Raw genomic sequence first — 18,521 nt, 5'->3', positions numbered from 1 at the left:
GTATGAGATCGGTCTGCAGTTTTTTGACAAATAAAGATCCCACAGATGTTAAAACTTTTGCTATTGAGCTCTTGGATTTTGAAATTCATTAATGCATTTTGTTCTTACATCCTAATCACTTTCCAGTAATGTGTCTACTATTTCACTCCTTTCAGACCCTATGACAGAACTATCTGATACAGTGACTATGACAGAATGTTCTATGACTATAACATTCCACAGTTATAATCTATGACTTTAACTGAGAGAAGGATAAAGCGTTTTGGTATTAGTCATCTGGAACCAATATTGATCACTGCATTTTATCTGATTTTTGTTGTCTTTTAAGGTTATTTTCATTTGCATTATGGTTGCCATTGTGTATATTGTTCTTCTGACTTCGCTTTTTTTTAGAAAAAAAACAGTCTTCCCATGTTTCCCCAGATTCCTCATATTTACTTTGAACTACTCTTCTTAATACCCAGTTTTTTCTCTTTGTCTGTGGAACACTATGATCTTTAATTTGTTGTATATTTCTTCTTCACTTATAGGATGTCCCAGTGGAGTGACCTACAAGGACTTGACTCCAAATTCTTAGAGCAAGTGCATCAACTTTATGATGACAGTTTTCCTATGGAAATTAGACAGTATTTGGCACCTTGGCTGGAAAAGCAAGACTGGTAAGGAAACCCCTTGGACATAGTAAAAACTTCTGTCTGCAAGTTGTGGGTGTGACAATGATTTATTGATTTAGTTAAAATTATATTGACAAAGGACATACTCACATGTTCACAAAAGTGTTTTAAGGCACATAAAACTCTTCTATATAAAACTCATAACAACTCTCTGAGGAAAATAGTACAAGATTATTATAGATTTTTTTTTATTGATGAGGAAACTAAGGTTCAGAGGTGAAATTATTTTTTCAGGATTAAATGGATTTTAGAGGAGAACCCTAACTTTGAATCCAGTGCTCTTTATATCACAACACATTGTATCTCTTAAATGGATCATTTATGAGTCGATTCATTCTTTCCTTCAGGAGTTATTGGCTGAGTGCATCTAATGTACTGTGAAGGATACAATGAAAAATGGTTCAATCTCAGGTCTCAAAGCTCTTAGAGAGAGAGATAAGGCAGGCAATACAAATAATCATCATAGAAGATAAGATATGAAAAATGTAATAGGAGAGGTGCAAAGGTAATTCATAGTGGGGAAGAGATCACTTCCAGTTGAACAATCAAGGAGACGGCCTCAGATATTGCACCTTGAAGGATGGGCAGGAATTACATAAATATAGCTAGACCTAGAAGGACGTCCAGAGAGAAAAGCAGGAACAAAAGCATTGGGGTAAAAAATCAAAGTCTATTGCTACTAATATCCTGAATTTTATAATGATTTGTGCTAAGTCCAAACAACTTGGATAAAGGTATAGATGGCATACCCATCAAATTTTCAGGTGACACAAAGCAGGTAGGTGACAGAATTAACATCCCCAAAAGATCATGGCAAGCTTGAGAATTGGAGTAAATCTAATAAGATAAAATTCAGTAGGAATAAATGTAAAGTCATGCACCTGGGTTCAAGAAATCAATCTCACAAGTACAAGGTGATGGAGACATGGCAAGGTAGCAGTTAATCTGAAGAAAGGTTTAAGGGCTTTGTTGACTATGTGTGACATGCCAGCCAAGAAGCCACTCTTGGGCTTAGTGATCTTAGACTTCATTAAGAAGAGGATCAATAGATGAGAGTCTCCTTGTACTCTTCCATAGTAAGACCACATCTGAAATAGTGTGTTCATTTATGGGTACTATAGTTTAGGAATAGTATTGATTAATTGGAGAGCACACAGAGAAAGGCAATGAGGATGATGAAGGGCCCTGAGTCCATGTCATATGATGATTAGTTGAAGGAACTCAAGGTGTTTAGCCTGGAGAAGAGCTTTAGGAAGACGTGATAACTGTGCTGAAGGATTGTTACATGGAAAAGGAACTGTTCTATTTGGTTTCAGTAGCAAAACCTAAATCAACTGATGAAATTTGCAAGAAGTAAATTTAGACTTGATATAAGAGAAAGCTTCCTAACATTTATAGCTATTCAGAAGTGAATGGGGCTGTTTATTGTTCTGTGACATTTGGATTCTGTCACAGGGCTACACTTGAAGACCTAGAGTGCCCCATCCCTGGTCTGGATCAAGACCCAGGGAATAAGTGGCAAAGTTGGAATTTGATTCCGGGTCCTCTGACTCCAAATCCAGCATCCTTTCCGATGTATCATGCAGGTGGACTTTCATATATGCTACTTTAATATTATTTGGAATTAGTAATTGTCTGTTTTGAATCTCCCAGGGAGCATGCGGCCATTGATGTCTCCTTTGCCACAGTATGTTTTCATGAACTTCTGTCTCAGTTGGATGAACACTATAGCCGCTTCTCTCTGCAGAACAATTTTTTGCTGCAACACAATATAAGGAAAAGCAAACGTAATCTTCAGGTATGTTTTAATCTTTGTTGGAAATGTTGCCATGTTGTCACCTGGAAGTTCTCAAAGATTATGTGATATTAATTTACCTATAGCTCCCATTTAAAATTCATTATACAGAAATTTGAAATTTACAATATGAGTAAAGGGAAGCAATCAATTCATTTCATAAAAACTTTTAGCTTCACACATAACATAAACCATGTATTTTATATCAACACCTTTCAGAGAAACACAGTATAGTGCAATGAAAATAATGCTGAATTTGGAGTCAAGGGACTTGGAGGTTCAAATCTTAGTTCAAACCCATTGCCTTTAGGCAAGTCACTTCCTCTATCTTGGTCTCAATTTCCTGATTTGGAAAATTTAAGAGTTGGATTAGATGATCTCTAAGACCTCTTCAAGCTCTAAATCAATAATCTTATGAAATCTACGATATAGTTATGAATATCTTATGAATATGTTAATCTTGTGAAATACTATACAAATTTACATAAATGGATTAGGAAAACTAGGAACTGAAGGTGTTATAGAAACAGACTTTTCAGGTATGTGAGGTATAGAAATCATGTAGTCCTGCATGCAAAAATGATAAACGATGTATGAAAATATTTTGAGTATTTTTAGTCAAGGGGAATATGTTACTTGTAGTAAGGAAAGATAAAGAAATGTTCTGATATAATTAATGAGAGAGAACTGATAGAAATGGCTAATTTCTAGCTTATACAAATGATGATAAATGAGTACAAGTACACCTCAAGAATAGGAAATGTTTTCCCAATTTCAGTGACAATTTATTTTAATTTTTAATTTTGCTTTTCATGCCATACACCTAGGATAATTTTCAGGAAGATCCAATACAAATGTCTATGATCATCTCTAATTGTCTGAAGGAAGAAAGGAGAATTCTAGCAGCTGCCCACCAATTTGAACAGGTACTTTTGGTCCTACCAGAACATGTGTGAAGAATCACCTTAAAAAAATTGGTCTGTCTCTAGTGAATGGAGCTGTAAAATATGGGCAGACTATATCTACGACATTTCTTTGGTCAAAATGTCTAATAACTTGTCTGATGAGTAAATGAGTTTATTCTGGAATTAATTGTCCTTGATGAAGCCCTGCTGGCTCTTGGGGACACACTCCTTTTGTTTTTTAATAGATGCTCACTTCTAGAATTTAGCCAAAAATTGGAGTTGAGCTCTTTGGCCTATAATATGAAGACTCCATTCTATTTCTTTGAAGATCAGAAGAACTTTTATCCTTCTCTAATCCTGTAATGCCTTTCCCTGTCTCCTCAGTCTTTCAGAGATAATTGACAGTGGATCAGTAGTCACATCTGTTAGGTCTTTCAGTGCCTTAAGATAAGAGTTCATTTAGGTCCGGTGACTTGAATTCACCAACTACAGAGAGTTGAGTTCTTATATTCTCTTACTTATCTTGGATTTCTATTCTTAACTGATCTATTTTGTTTAGTCTTTTCCATTCCAAAAATCATTTTCCTGTCATGAAAAAGTCAGACGCAAAATAAAAACGGAGCACCTCTGCTTTCTGTACATCACTGATTATTACTATCCTAGAAGTTCTAGCCTTTCTTTGCATCTTCTTTTTCTCAGTATAGCCAAAAATCTTAAACTTTTCTTATTCTTATCTTTCCTTACTAGCCTCAACTTATTCTGTACTTTTGTGCCCCTGACGATGTTCCTACAGGACTGTGCCACATTTTGGTATTCATTCTCTCTCACCTACCTTTGCTTCTATCTTTTGTACATGCCCTTTTAAAATTCAGGTTGATTGGTGAGTTTCCTGTGCAGCTACATAAGTCTCTTTAGCTCATTCTCTTTTTTCTCCTCATTTGAATTATTCGTATTTATACTTTAAGAATATTGTTATTAAGAGTTGCTCATCCTTCCTAGGCCAACTTCGTTTGTAAATTTCACACCATTGGATCGTTACTATGTTTTCTTTGAACCCATCGAATTCCACACTCTAAATATCACGAGTGCATGTCACACTCTTCCAGGCTTTCTTCTTTTTCTGTATCATAGATTCTAAGAAGAAATGGTCACTTCTCTCCAAAGTTCTCAACATTTCCACCTAAGCAATTATTTCCTCTTTATTGATAAGAATTAAAACCAGGAGGTTCCTATGGTATTCTTTCCTCTTTTTGAAGGATAAAATTAGACTAGGTAGGAAATGAATAGGTGCTATGCTTCTTCTAGAGAGAGCTCCAACAAATGTCCCATTATTTGAACCATCATCACCACGTAATTCCTTCATGCCATACTTGTAAAATATTTCTCAAATTTCTCATCTATGACCCCTTTCCTGTTTGTTTCTGTATGCTCTGATGACAATGTTGCTTCTACTGCCTTCGCTCATCATTACCCAAATGTTCTCTACCATGTTCTCTTTCTTTGATTCTCATATTTCCCTGTATTTTCCTCCGCTACTAGGTCTTTACTCCAAAGAGATTAAAAAATGAGGGAAAAGATCTATATGTACAAAGTTATTTATAGCATTTCTTTTTTTCTTGTAGCAAAGGACTAGAAACTGAAGGTAAATGCTCACCAAATAGGGTACAGCTAAACAAATTATGGTATATGGATATAATAGAATATTATTGAGCTGTAAGAAATTATGAAAGGGGTAATATAAGAGAAACATGAGAAGGCTATATGAACTGATATAGAATGGAGTGAGCAGAAACAGGGGAACAATTTATGTGATATCAGCAACATTTTAAAGAAAAATCTTTGATAGACTTTTGATAGAACTCTGATCAGTGAAATGAAAAATAATTATCAAAAGAATTTAGTAAATTCTATTTGTACAGTTTAGGACACTGCACCAAATAGGTAATTGGGTATAGTCCTGCAGAGTCTCCGAGTTGGGAAGGACCTCCAAGGACAATGAAATTTGAACAATAATCTGCTCTACATCATACTTGACAATTGATTATCCAATATCGGCTTAGAGACCTCAAGGAAGGGTGATCCCACTTACTTCCCTAAGCAGCACATTCCATTTTTGGACAGCTCTAACTTAGTAAGATATTTCTTATATCAAGTCAAAGTCTGTCTTTGTCACTCATAGATAAACTTTCTGGAATCAAGCAGAGTACATTTTATTTATCTTCCATAAGACATTCCTTCAAATAACTGAAGATGGCTATGTATTCCCCCTTAAGTTTTTTTTCTTCTCCATGCTAAATAACTTCAGTTTCTTCAATCTATACTCAGATGGTATAATCTTGTGGCCCTTCACCCTCTTGGCCTTCCTCCTTTAGAAGGCATCCCTGCTATCTAGATGCTCACAGGCTGAAAAAAATGGTAACATCAATGCATTTGGGATAATATGTACAAATGAATGTCATTGTTATTAAGTCCCATACTCTCAGAAGTCAGCAGGATAGCCTCAGAATTTTTGTTTATTAATGAATTTGCTATGGGACCAATGGATGAAAGCCTTGTGTATACATGAATGCATTTTAGCATGCAGAGCTTAATAAAGTCAAAATTCATGGTTGTATTTGTGCATGTTTTGATTTTCTAGGGTTTAGAATGAAGTTTGGTCTAGAGTCACAGTTTGCCTTTCATTCTGATTTCTATAAGAGATGCTAAAGGCTCTTTCTTGTTGATATCATACTTATGGGAAGGTTTGCCTATGGTTAGAGTGTAAATGTGATTTGTGATACATGTCTCTGACCTAAACATGGGATGTAAATAGCAGCAACCATCTGGGAAAATTGTGTTGACTGTGCCTTTTTTTATGACAGGCTCATACAGGGAATATTCAGAATGCTGTCATTCCAGGCAAACATAAGGAGATTGATCTGAAAGTCAAAAATGTGAAGGAGAGAGTTATGGTGAGTATAGAGTGAATATGCATCTGCTCTCTAGTGACAATTGTTTTACTTTATTTTTTTTGTTGAGGGAAGAGAGTGAGTTCAGAGCTGTGACTTCATTGATTGATGGAACACCCTCTACAAAAGTTTTTTGGTAACTACTTTGAAATTTATAGTCTCATAGAGTTACCTAAGTAACCTGCTTGGGATTGGGCAGAGTGGGACAGAGCCAATATGTTCCAGAGGTGGAATAAGAACCTGGGTCTCCCTTATGTAGAAGATGGTTCTCTTTCCACTATGCCATTCACTATGTAGGAGGATAAAAGGCTTTAATTGTTTTTAATTCAAACTCAGGAGCTTTGAACTGAGACTTCACAGTAGTGGTTTTTGTGTAGATGAGCAAAGAATATCACTTTGAACACTTAATAAGTCTGTGATCTCTTTAACTCTTTGAATCAGATGGAATAAAAGAACTTGCCCTACTCAGCTCACAGGGCTATGGTAGCAAAAGCACTTTGCAAACCTTTTTGTTGTTGCTAATGTCTTTGTGACCCCATTCGGGGTCTTAGTGACCCCATTTGGGGTTCTCTTGGTTTGCCATTTTCTTCTCCAGTGGATTAAGGGAAACAGAGTTTAAGTAACTTGCCCAGGACCACACAAGCTAGTAAGTGTCTGAGGCTGGATTTGAATTCAGGTCTCCCTAACTTCTGTCCACTGGACTACCTAGCTGTCCCTTTATAAACATCATTGCACTAGATGAAGATGAATTCTCACTGTGAGGTAAAATTGGTTTTCCTGTTGTCCCTCTGTAAATGTGCTTAAAGCTACCACCAGAATCATTTATTTGCCATTATGATATAGGTCATTTATTTGTGATTGCCCAACAAAAATTTAATTTTTTTCCCCTTTTGGCAGACTTTTCAAAGTCAAAACTTACCACATAGGTCCCTGGATGGCCCATGTGATTTAGCCAGCAATTATCCATTGCCTCTAGCTGCATGGAGAGGATGAGGTTGAGAAATCCTGTCAGAGATCAGAATCACAGTCTCCTAATAGGCTCAGGCACACATAGTAAAAACTTTTCTTTCTTGTTTCAGAGAATCACTCATGTCTTTTATCAGATTTGGGGGGGTGACTTTAGTCCCTAGACACCCAAGGAATAATGTGGCAGCTGAGGAAGCATGACCCATGTGCCCAGGAACCAATAATGTCTATTTATGCAGTGTAATGCAGTGGAAAGTACCCCAGATTTGGAGTTGGAGACCTGGAGTCAAATATGTATCATTTCCTGTGTGGCACTGAGCAAATCATTTAACCTCCTTTGGGTGTCAGTTTTCTCACCTGAAAAAGGAACTCTAAGGTTCTTTCTAGGTCTAAATCTATAAAACCGGGATCTCCAAAATGTGACTGACAGTGAGGTGAATAAGTTGTATCTTGCAAGGCATGAAGAATTTATTTCTATGTTTGGTTTTCTTGCTAAGCCTATGAAGTCAAACTTCATTACACAAGCAATCTTCTAATCAGTTTCTGGAAATAGATTGGGAAGAACTGAAGTCCATAGAACCAGAGAACAATGCTAGAGGTCTAATCTGCTGTCTTTATTGTAGAATGAAATTTTCCTTAAAAATTATACTAATGCAAGTATATTAATAGGTTAGGAGCTATTTAATAACTTTTCATATTATTTTGTGTGTTCCATGCATCTTTAAGAAAATGAGAATTGTTTCATTAGAAAAGCATATTATTGTAACAAGAGCAATTGTGTGACTTGTTTTCTGACTGTCTCATTGGATACCAGAGGAATGATATTGTTAACTACATTTCCAGTACCAGGTTAAATAAATACTATATCCTAATTTGTAGGACATAGAACAAGAGATAAAGGTGCTAGAAGATTTACAAGATGAACATGACTTTAAATGCAAAACCCTTAGTAACAGAGGTAAGAGTTGATAATTCAGAATGATTTGCTCATTTGTTCAGTTAGAAATTCTCCTAGTCACACACAATCAAGCTTAGAGACATGAGTGGGTTTTTTTTTTAACATACTCATAATTTTATTATTTAGAATTCATATTTTCCCTATATTCTTTTTTCCTGGAGACTAAAGCACTTTATAAATATAATTCTATTCCCTGTGTATAATTTAATACATATTTTTTCCTTATGTTTTTGGTGCTTCTACACTATTGCTTGTAAAAAAAATGAAGTGATAGCAAATGAAAACAACCCAAATGTGTGGATTTTGTGGAATGACATGTCAGATTCTTCTGCACCCTTGGGAACTAATTATGCATGAGAGGATAAAGCCAGCATGCTTGATGTGGGGTAAAACAGCAGTCTGTAAACAGTAATTGGTTAGACTCACTGAATCACAGAATCTCAGAATTTGGAGAAATCTCAGTCCCATGAGCAAGAATCTTTGCTACTGCCTCTGACAAAAGACTCACTTTCTCCCAAGGCAGCCCATGTCATTCTTGGATAGCCCTAATTTGGAGGGCATTTTATTCTCTTTCAAGCTTGAATGTACTTCTTCCCCATTTTCACCCACTGTTCCTGGTACTGCCTTCTGGAGTCAAACAGAATAATTCTTATCCCCCTTCTTTATCCCAGCACTTCAATGCTGACACACCATTAATTTCACTTGCTGTTATATAGATTTGATCTTTACAATTATTCTTTTTGAATTTATTAATTATTCTATTTGTTGGTTCCATTGTATCATCTAAAATGTTAATTTAGTCCTGATTTATGTAGTCTATCAGAAGAGAACACTTTCATTCCAGGGTCTCAAAGGAATTACTCTGAATATAAGTATATTTGGCCATGAAAGCAAAAGTCCCATTTTTATATTTGGAAACTTTTCCAGCTCAACTTTTAAAAGGAAGACTAATCTTTAGAAGCCAAGGACTGGAGAGCAATACTATTACTAATTTAATGAAAAACTTTATTCCATACTTATAATTATCTGTGTAATTTTGATTTGTAGAGTATGAATATGCAGGTACAGCACCAAAGGAAAATAAGCAGGAAAAGATGTTAATCCAAAAGATGTACTTAATGCTGGATCAGAAGAGAAAGGTAATTTTTCCTCTGTTTAAGGCAACCTTTTGTTTTAAAATTACTGAATGTGAATAATAGATGTTTTGAGGCTAAAATTAAGGAAAAATTAGGTGGTTAGCTTAGATATCTTTTTGAGACTAGAGCAATGGCTGACTAGCTTAGAAAATTGGAACCTATGAATAGCACTTTACAATTTTTTGCTATTTTGTTTTTTTAATTATTAAAAAAATGTTCTCCCTCTCATCTCTTCCATGAACTTAAAAGGACAAAAAAAGGAAGGAAGGAGAGCTAGAGGGAGAGAGGAAGACAGGAAAAGAGGGACTTGAGGAGAGAATTTATCAGGGAGGGACAGAGAGAAAGGAAGGAAGTAAGAAAAGAGGGAGAGGAGGGAAGAAAAATTTCCACACTAGTCACATACAAAAGTGTATTATTCTGCATATATCTCTGTCATGAGTTGGGCAGCGTTCTCTTTTATCAGTCTTCTGGAATCGTGGTTTATCACTTAGGTGACCAGAGCTCTTAGGTCTCTTAAAATTGTTCACGTTTATAATGTTGGTGTTATAGTATAGATCGTCCTTCTGGTTTTGCTCACTTCACTCAGCATCAGTTCACACAAACTTTCCCATGTCTCTTTGAAAACATCTTTTTGTTACTCATTTCTTACAGCCTAGTAGGACTGCATTACATTCACATATCACAATTTGTTCAAACATAAAGTTTTATATAAGTGTCAATTATTCATAAAAGCCACTATAACTGCCAAATAAAAATTAATTGATTCTACTTCCTTTCCATGTCTCTTGCTCATTAGGAAGTTGTGCAGAAGATAATAGATCTCCTGAATCTGACAGAGCTTACCCAGAATGTCTTGCTTAATGAAGAACTGGTAGAGTGGAAGCAGAGACAGCAGAGTGCTTGTATTGGAGGGCCTCCCAATGCTTGCTTGGATCAGTTACAGAACTGGTAAGACTGAGAACCTAAGGTCTCTTGGTAAAAGTGGGCCACGTATGCGACAAGTTTACTAAGTGAGCAGAATTCTCATTCAACATTTGAGTCATCTTGATAGACTATGTTGAACTTTCAGTTTGGGACTTTTCTTCCATATCATTCTTTATGGACTGAAAACATTCATTCACATTTGAAATCCTTGTATCTTTGCATTGATAACTCGTAGTGAATTTTCATTGGCAGTTTCCATATTTATCACCTTTGCATTTTTTCTCCCATTATAAGTCTAGGGTGTACTGCACCCCATATTGGAGCATTTGGCAGGACACACCAAGAGGTTGTGCTATGAGAGAGACATGCTAGGAAAATACATTTTCTTTCATTATAACCTCTGAAAGTCAGTCACTCACATTCTGTATTAAAAACAAACACATTGTTCTAAAACTTTGAGGTATTATCTTTCCCTTAAGGTTTAGTATCAAAATGTTATCCTGATTTTAAAAAAAAAAGGGAAAGAGAATGGAGTCTGTAAACAATAGGCTAGTGAATTTAACTTCTAATCCTGACAAAATTCTAGGAGGCAAAAGTAATATGATAAGGACATGAAGCCCTTGGATATAAGTGGTGAAATCTGTCTCCAATTTTGTTTTGTTTTTCTGTTTAATGAAATAGTAGTAGCTCTTAATGAAACAGTTCATGTTTTCTGGACAATCTAGGCTTTGCCTGCATTAGTGGTCAATGTCATGGGTACTAAAGCATTTCCAGTAGGTCAGGTATTGATATTTCTAATTTGATCCAGTTTATTTTGCAATCTTGCAATACCAGAACACAGAGGAGTCCTGCCCACCAGGCTGTCTTCTATGTCAGTCTAATCATCATGACAGTTTTGAGTAGGACCGTCCTAAATGCCACCCCATCTACTTCTCATCCTCATAGGAACAGTTTCATCATCACACTGGCCAGTGTGCTAACTCAATCATGGTATTGTCAATACCCAATTAGTTAGCATTTCAGGGTTCCTGCCAGATGGTCATAGATGCTTATGGAGGCTTTGGAACATAGTGTTACTGATATATGTCACTCAGTCTAACATGCTCTTAATTTTTTGTTAAAGAATTTTTTCCTCAATTACATGTAAAGATAATTTTAACATTCTTTTCTTAAAATAATTTTTGAATTCCAAATTCCCCCCCCCCTTCCCCTCTCCTTGAGAAGGCAAGCACTTAAATTCAGTCATATAAAACATATTTCCATGTTAACTATGTTGTAAAAGAAAAGATTGAAAAAATGGTCAAAAAAGTATGCTACAATCTGTGTTCAGACTCCATCAATCCTTCCTCTGGAGGTGGATAGCATTTTTCATTATGATTCCTTTGGAATTGTCTTGGATCATTGTACTTCTGAGAATAACTGAATCATTCACAGTTGCGATATAATGATATAATGTTGTTGTTACTGTGTGCAGTGATCTCCTGGCTCTGTTCAGTTCACTTTGCATCAGTTCATATAAGTTTTACCAGGTTTTTCCATGCTTTGAACTTGATGCTGTCCATCTTCTTACAGCATAGATGATAGGCTGGACTTTAGGAAGCACGACTCTTATTATTTTGTTATTGTCATTATCATTTTCATTATTGAAAGTATCCTCAGTGGGAGTTCACTATGTCACTGGGATCACAGATCCAATTCCACGCTATTATCATTATATCTACTCAAAAACTTGCAGTCACTGCCTACTTTCTACTGTGCCAAAGCTAAATTCTTCGGCTTGGCTTCCATGACTTTTTGCAAGTTTGTGCCATCATCTCTACCTCTTCTATGACTTTCCCATTGCTTTCTAGAACATATTCCAGTCAGGCTGCTGTCTGCACCATTGTCTACACACACTGCATTAGTCCACTTTCAAACATTTGATCATGTTGTTTTCCTTGCCAGTAACTCCAGTTCTGGCAGTAACTTGCCAGTTCTCCTTGACAGCTAGGTGGCTCAGTGTATACGTCACTGGACCTGGAGACAGGAAGATCTGAGTTCAAATCTAGCCTTAGACACTTACTAGCTGTGTGACACTGGGCAAGTCACTTAACCTCTGTTTGTCTCAATCCACTGGAGAAGGAAATGGAAAACCATTCCAGTACCTTTTCCAAGAAAACCTCATAGACACTATTGGCATGCTATGGTCCACTAGGTCATGAAGAATCAGACATAATTAAATGACTAAACAATAACCAATGTTCCCTTTCCTCTTTTTCATCTCTCCTAATTTTAACCTCCTTCCAGACTATCCAAGTACTACAGTGGATAGAATGCTTGACTGGGAGTCAGGAAGATCTAAATTAAAAGTCTGCCTCAGACTCATATTAGTTGTGTGATCCTAGACAAATCATTTAACCCCCATCAGCCTCAGTTTACTCATCATAAAATGTGGGTAATAATAGCACCTGCCTCACAATGGTGCTGTGAGGATCAAATGAGATAACATGTAAAGAACTTTGCAAACTTTAAAATGTTATAGCATACTCGTTGTTATGGCCTCCTTTAAGCCTGCCTTCTCCAGCAATTCCAGCCTGCAGTGGGCTTTTTCTGAACTTAAATTCTTTGTGAAAAATATTAGCATTTAGTTAGGTACTGCTTGTAGAATGCTGCTACTCATCACTTGGCATTTGTTATTGCCATTGGCCAGACTCATCACCATGCATATAGAGCAAAGTGAGGAGAAGGTTAGGTTATTGTGCCACAGTCACAGATGGTGGCATTATGGGAAGCTAGCTGCCATTTTGCCTCTGCATACCGTTGCTCCCTTCTTAGCATTGTTCCTGATCTACTCCATGCTGACCCTAACTTTTCCTATTGGACCATGGCTAGCAAAACCTTCTTAATGACTGCTTAGGATTTGTTTAGATTTATTTGCTCTATAAAGTCTGACTTACTTCAAAATGGTGCTCTCCCTCTCCTAGTAAACTTCCAAGAAGTAGACATTCCTCAGGAACTATTAATTTCCCTTAATCACCAAGCATTAGGATCGAACACTCATCTTTCCAAATGGATTTTAAGTTTGAGTTAATTTTAAAGAATACGGAGGAAAATGATATAATCTCTGATACCACAGATCTTGAGGCTAGCAGGGAGATCAGGGGATCTTGTAGTCTAGCCCCCAATCTCATTATTCTTATTTTCATTTTCACAGTGCCTGGCATATAATAAACACTTCATGAATGCTCTATCTATCTATCATTTAATCAGTAGGGCATCTAAGTAGTACAATGGCAAGAGAATGAGACTTACAGTCAGAAAGATCTGAGTCTGAATTTGGCCTCAGACATTTACTAACTCTGCAGTCCTGGATCATTCATTTAATTTCTATCTGCTTCAGTTCTATAAAATAAGGATAATTGTAGCACCTACCTCTCAGAGTTGTTATGAGGATCAAATGAGCTAGCATTTGTAAAGTACTTTGTAAACCTTCAAGCACTCTATGAATGTGTGCTGTTAATAAGACAATTGATGCTCAGAAAAGTTAAGGGATTTGCCCAAGGTCACTCAAGGGTTGTAGATTTGGAACTGAAAGGGATCTTAGAGTCATTTAGAGTATATCTCCCTTATTTTACAGATGAGGAAACTGAGGCTCAGAGAACTGAAGTGACTTAGGATCATAGGGGCTTAGACATAGATGTGGAAGGGACTTCAGAGGCCATCTAGTTCCAACCTTGAGAAAACTGGGGCATATGATGTGACTTGTCCAAGGTCACACTAACTATAGATAGGAGAGTTGGGTTTTAATTCAGATTCCTTGGCTCCAAACCAGTTGGTAAGTGCTAGAGGGAGTAAGAGGTCCTAGACCCCAGATCTCCCATCATGTGGTTCAGTGCTGAGGAAAGGGACCATATTGTATAATTGTCTTAATTCTCTATAATGGCTAGAATAATGGGTATACTCAATAATTACATTGTTGGTGTCATTGATTTATAGAAATTTGTATTTATCCTTGATCATTTTGTTATGAAAACTGCCACTCTGAAATCCTTGGTATGTCTCCTTTCAGGTTTACCACCATTGCTGAAAGTCTTCAGCAAGCTCGCCAGCAGCTTAAAAAACTTGAGGAACTGGAACAGAAACATACCTATGATCTGGACCCTATTCCCAAAAACAAAGACATTTTACGTGAACGAACTTTGAATCTTTTCAAGCAGCTAATTCAAAGGTAACTACTCTTGGGTGGCCATATTTGCCTATATTTTTGCACTTGTTATTCTAGTTAGTAACAACATTTATTATAATTTAGGAGCACTTGGTAGTTGAGAGTATTAGTTCAACCCAAGAAAAAAGAGCAGTTTACATCAGCCATCATTTTTCTTGGGCTAACCTGATATAATTAAAATGTATTCTTAGTGTGCTAAGAGCACCTGTTCATATATGAGCATTTCACCTGTTGGAAATTAGACCAACACATTTCAATGCCTGAATTCCAATTGGAGTTGTAATCTTTTAAGAAAACTTGTAGTAAGTAGATAACAAGAATTTTATTTTTAAAAAATTTCTCCTTTCATAATTCTCCTTCTGTTTTGTTTGCTGGGTAAGGTTTTTCTTTTTTCTTGCATTTTGAACTTGTAGAAGTAAGTCCCTGAAAGTGACCCAAACTAGAGGAGTCATTTTAATCTTTGCCTTTTCATAGTTTTGCCTGATAAAAAAAAAATCATATATTCCCTGCATCAACCAGATATGTGATCACTTGTCTTCATTTTACTTGGTCACTGCAGCTCATTTGTGGTAGAAAGACAGCCATGTATGCCAACTCATCCACAGAGGCCGTTAGTCCTGAAGACCGGAGTGCAGTTCACTGTGAAACTTAGGTAATAATGAACCTAACTTCATAATCTTCTTACTTCTTACCTTATGGTTCCGACTCTCTGTTTTCAAAGCTATTGCGCACAATGCTTTGGGGGACAGGAATAATGCAGTACTTTTTTCTATTAATTTTTTTTCTCTAATCTGTCGGCCTCCTCAAGTCCCTTAGACGTTCCTACTGTATTTACAGAAGCCTTCTTGATATAGTTCCTCTTGAGACTGAGTCATTATAGTCAAATTGAAAGGATGATATGTGTGACCTTTAAAAAGGACTCTACACTGCCCTTAGAATCACAGAATAATAACATCTAGGAAGTGACTTAGAGATCATCTGGTCCAATCCCCTCATGTGACAGATGACAAATTTGAGATCCAGAGAGACTGTCTCTTGCCCAAGATCATACAAGTAATTAATGACAGAGCTGAGACTAGGTCATGAAGGAGGTCACTATAAAAGATTCTTAGTAGCAGAATTTTGTCACCTTGTGGAAAAATCAGGCTTTGATCCTTTTTTTCTCACATCCGTTGAGACTTTTTATCCTTAGAGCAATGTAACATCTGCTGACTCCTAGACCAGTAATTTTTGTACTAGACTGTACTACCTCCCACATGCTTTCTTAGATCTGTTTGGTCTTTTAAAAATTTTTTATTTATTTTGTTCTGAACTTAAGAAATAAAACAAGCATTTCTGTAACATAATAGAATAGAAAAAAAGATGATTGTACATGACACTGCAAATCTATTATGTACAATTTGCTAATCCTTTAAATAAAGTTATGATATAACTTTCCTTTTTTCTTTCCTTTGCCCCTTCCCATTCTAGAGATGGCTACCTTTACACACACACATATATGTAAAATCATTCTGTACCTACTTCTATTTATCAGTTCTTTCTCAGGATACAGATAGCATCTTCCTTCATGTGTCCTTTGTAGTTAGTTTGTGTATTTATAATAATCCACATGACTTAGTCACTCAAAGTTGTCCTTGAAACACTATTATTACTGTATACAATGTTATCTTGGTTTTTGTTCATTTCACCCTTCATTATTTCATGCAACTGTATCCATGTTTATCGAGCTCCTCTTTTCCTATATCACAATAATATTCACTCTATTACAAGAATATACCACAACTTGTTTAGGCATTTCCCAATTAACCTATTTGATCTTAATATTCATTCAGGATCCATGAGAGTCATCCTACAAAGCTAAATTTCTAATGATTATTGTGCTATTATTTTTAATAAGAATAGTTCACAGATCCTTATTTCAATAAGAGATGTTACTTGGCTGATCTAGTCATTTTATTAAGCAACTGCTAAGTACAAGTTTCTGTGCAAAACTCCAGAAATACAAAAATAACCAATAAGAGGAGCTTATAGTCTTATTTTTCAATATTCAGTAAACATTTATGAAGTGCCTACAATGTGCACTTATCCCTGTGCTAAGGGCTGGGGATACAAATAAGAAAAAGAGAGTCCCTGTCCTCAAGGAGCTTACATTTTAAAGAGGGAGATCAGAATATACAAAATAACACAGAAATCATATCCTACAAAAGAAGTACAGTGTAGATAGATGTTTAACTTTGAGGGGACCCACTGGTATCTGGGGCAACCAGGAAAGGCCTCTCAGTGAAGGTAGCACTTAATCTGGGTCCTAAAGGAAACCAGGGATTCTAAGAGTTGGAGATTGGGAGGGATAATGCACTAGGCATTGGAACAGCTAGTACAAACACATGGAATTGAGAGAAACTAATGTTCTGTGGTTTTTTCCCTTTTTTTTCAGATTGCTGGTGAGATTACAGGAACTGAATTATAATCTGAAAGTGAAAGTCTTATTTGATAAGTAAGTCATCTTTCAAAATTTCCTTGATAAACTTAAAATGAAAAATATAACTAATATTATAATAATAAAGAATCTACTAATCACAACAGTATATACAACACAGTTGGGGAACTTTTGTTCTTTACACATACTTAAAATAAAAATGCATCATTTTAGATTTATGCATTGGATCCCAGCCAAAAAAAATTTTATTTTTCCTGAGTTATCTAATTCCAGTCTAAGTCCAAAATCGTGGGCATAAAGTGCAACGGGTCTGCTCTATCTAAGGTAGAGATGCGCCCCCCTCACCACTAGGTGACTCTTATCCAAAGTCAACTTCTATAGTACAATTCTAAGGCTGATTTTTGGAGTTTCAGGTCTAGGACCACCAAGGTAAACTCAGGAAAAACAGACAAATCATTCATTCCCAGGGTGTATTTTGTCATACTTCTGGCAACTGAAAGAGTTCTAGTTTAGGAAATTATAAATGAGAATGTGATAAGAATCATAATTTTATTCTCTTTGCCCCTGAGCATCTGCCCACTGTCTGAGCCCTTTGAAGAGTAAAATTGGGGAAAATCCTAGTAAGTTTATATTGAAATATTCTCCAGATTACAGAAGAAATATATGTAGATTTCTTTGATCTACTTCTCATTTACATGTGTGCATAAATTTCTTTTGGCTAAGTCAGTTTGTGAAGCTTGTTTTTTTAGCTTAAGATATCTATCTGGTTTTCTTTACAGAGATGTGAATGAGAAGAATACAGTAAAGGGGTAGGTGAAACACTTTTTGCCAAATTTCACTGTTTCTTTTTTTGCCATTGTAAGCCTCACAGGTCTTTCTAACTTTTTCTATATAGGTTTAGGAAATTCAACATTTTGGGGACACACACAAAAGTAATGAACATGGAGGAATCTACTAATGGAAGCTTAGCAGCAGAATTTCGGCATCTGGTGGGGAGATTACTTTTAAATCCTTTTATATATTTTTTCCTTTGTTTTATCTTAAAACAATATGAATAACACTTTGTGAGGGAAAAAATTCCTGAATTTGTTTTCTGATAACCTCTCAATAGGGCTAAGTGGTGTAGACAATAGAGTGCGAGGTCTGGAGTCAGGAAGACTTATCTTCTTGAGTTCAAATCTGGCCTCAGATACTTAATAGCTATATGACCCTGGGCAAGTCACTTAACCCTGTTTGTCTCAGTTTCCTCTTCTATAAAATGAACTGGAAAAGGAAATGGCAAACCATGCCAGTATCATTGCCAAGAAAACACCAAGAGTCAGACACAGCTGAACAACAACACAGACCTCTCAATACTGTCTCTACCTTCATAAACATAACTAAGAATAGTTAGCATTTATTTAGTTTTCTAAGCTTTGCAAAGCTATATATATGCACATATATACGTATAATATATTTTTCTCCTTTGATCCTCGCAATGACCCTATGAGATAGGTATTATCCCCATTTTGTAGATAGAGAACCTGAAATGAGGAGATTTTAAATGACTTACCTAAGGCTATACAGGTAATAAG

General features: G+C 36.1%; 1 protein-coding gene across 1 annotated transcript in view; it reads left to right on the top strand.

The window, feature by feature from the left end:
• STAT1 (signal transducer and activator of transcription 1) overlaps nucleotides 1-18,521 on the top strand; it is a 61,886-nt gene that overhangs the window by 4,404 nt on the left and 38,961 nt on the right. The window contains exons 2-13 of the mRNA XM_072612691.1: nucleotides 531-659; nucleotides 2,328-2,472; nucleotides 3,297-3,395; nucleotides 6,236-6,325; nucleotides 8,168-8,246; nucleotides 9,294-9,385; nucleotides 10,179-10,330; nucleotides 14,355-14,513; nucleotides 15,070-15,162; nucleotides 16,945-17,004; nucleotides 17,727-17,756; nucleotides 17,843-17,936. Of these exons, the coding sequence (XP_072468792.1) occupies nucleotides 532-659; nucleotides 2,328-2,472; nucleotides 3,297-3,395; nucleotides 6,236-6,325; nucleotides 8,168-8,246; nucleotides 9,294-9,385; nucleotides 10,179-10,330; nucleotides 14,355-14,513; nucleotides 15,070-15,162; nucleotides 16,945-17,004; nucleotides 17,727-17,756; nucleotides 17,843-17,936 (1,221 nt within the window). The 5' untranslated portion in view covers nucleotide 531. The remainder of the gene's footprint in view (nucleotides 1-530; nucleotides 660-2,327; nucleotides 2,473-3,296; nucleotides 3,396-6,235; nucleotides 6,326-8,167; nucleotides 8,247-9,293; nucleotides 9,386-10,178; nucleotides 10,331-14,354; nucleotides 14,514-15,069; nucleotides 15,163-16,944; nucleotides 17,005-17,726; nucleotides 17,757-17,842; nucleotides 17,937-18,521) is intronic.

Source organism: Notamacropus eugenii, chromosome 5, assembly GCF_028372415.1.
Source record: "Notamacropus eugenii isolate mMacEug1 chromosome 5, mMacEug1.pri_v2, whole genome shotgun sequence".
NCBI lineage: Eukaryota > Metazoa > Chordata > Mammalia > Diprotodontia > Macropodidae > Notamacropus > Notamacropus eugenii.
The sequence above is the reverse complement of the archived record's forward strand: the minus strand, read 5'-3'. Positions and strand labels throughout refer to the sequence as shown.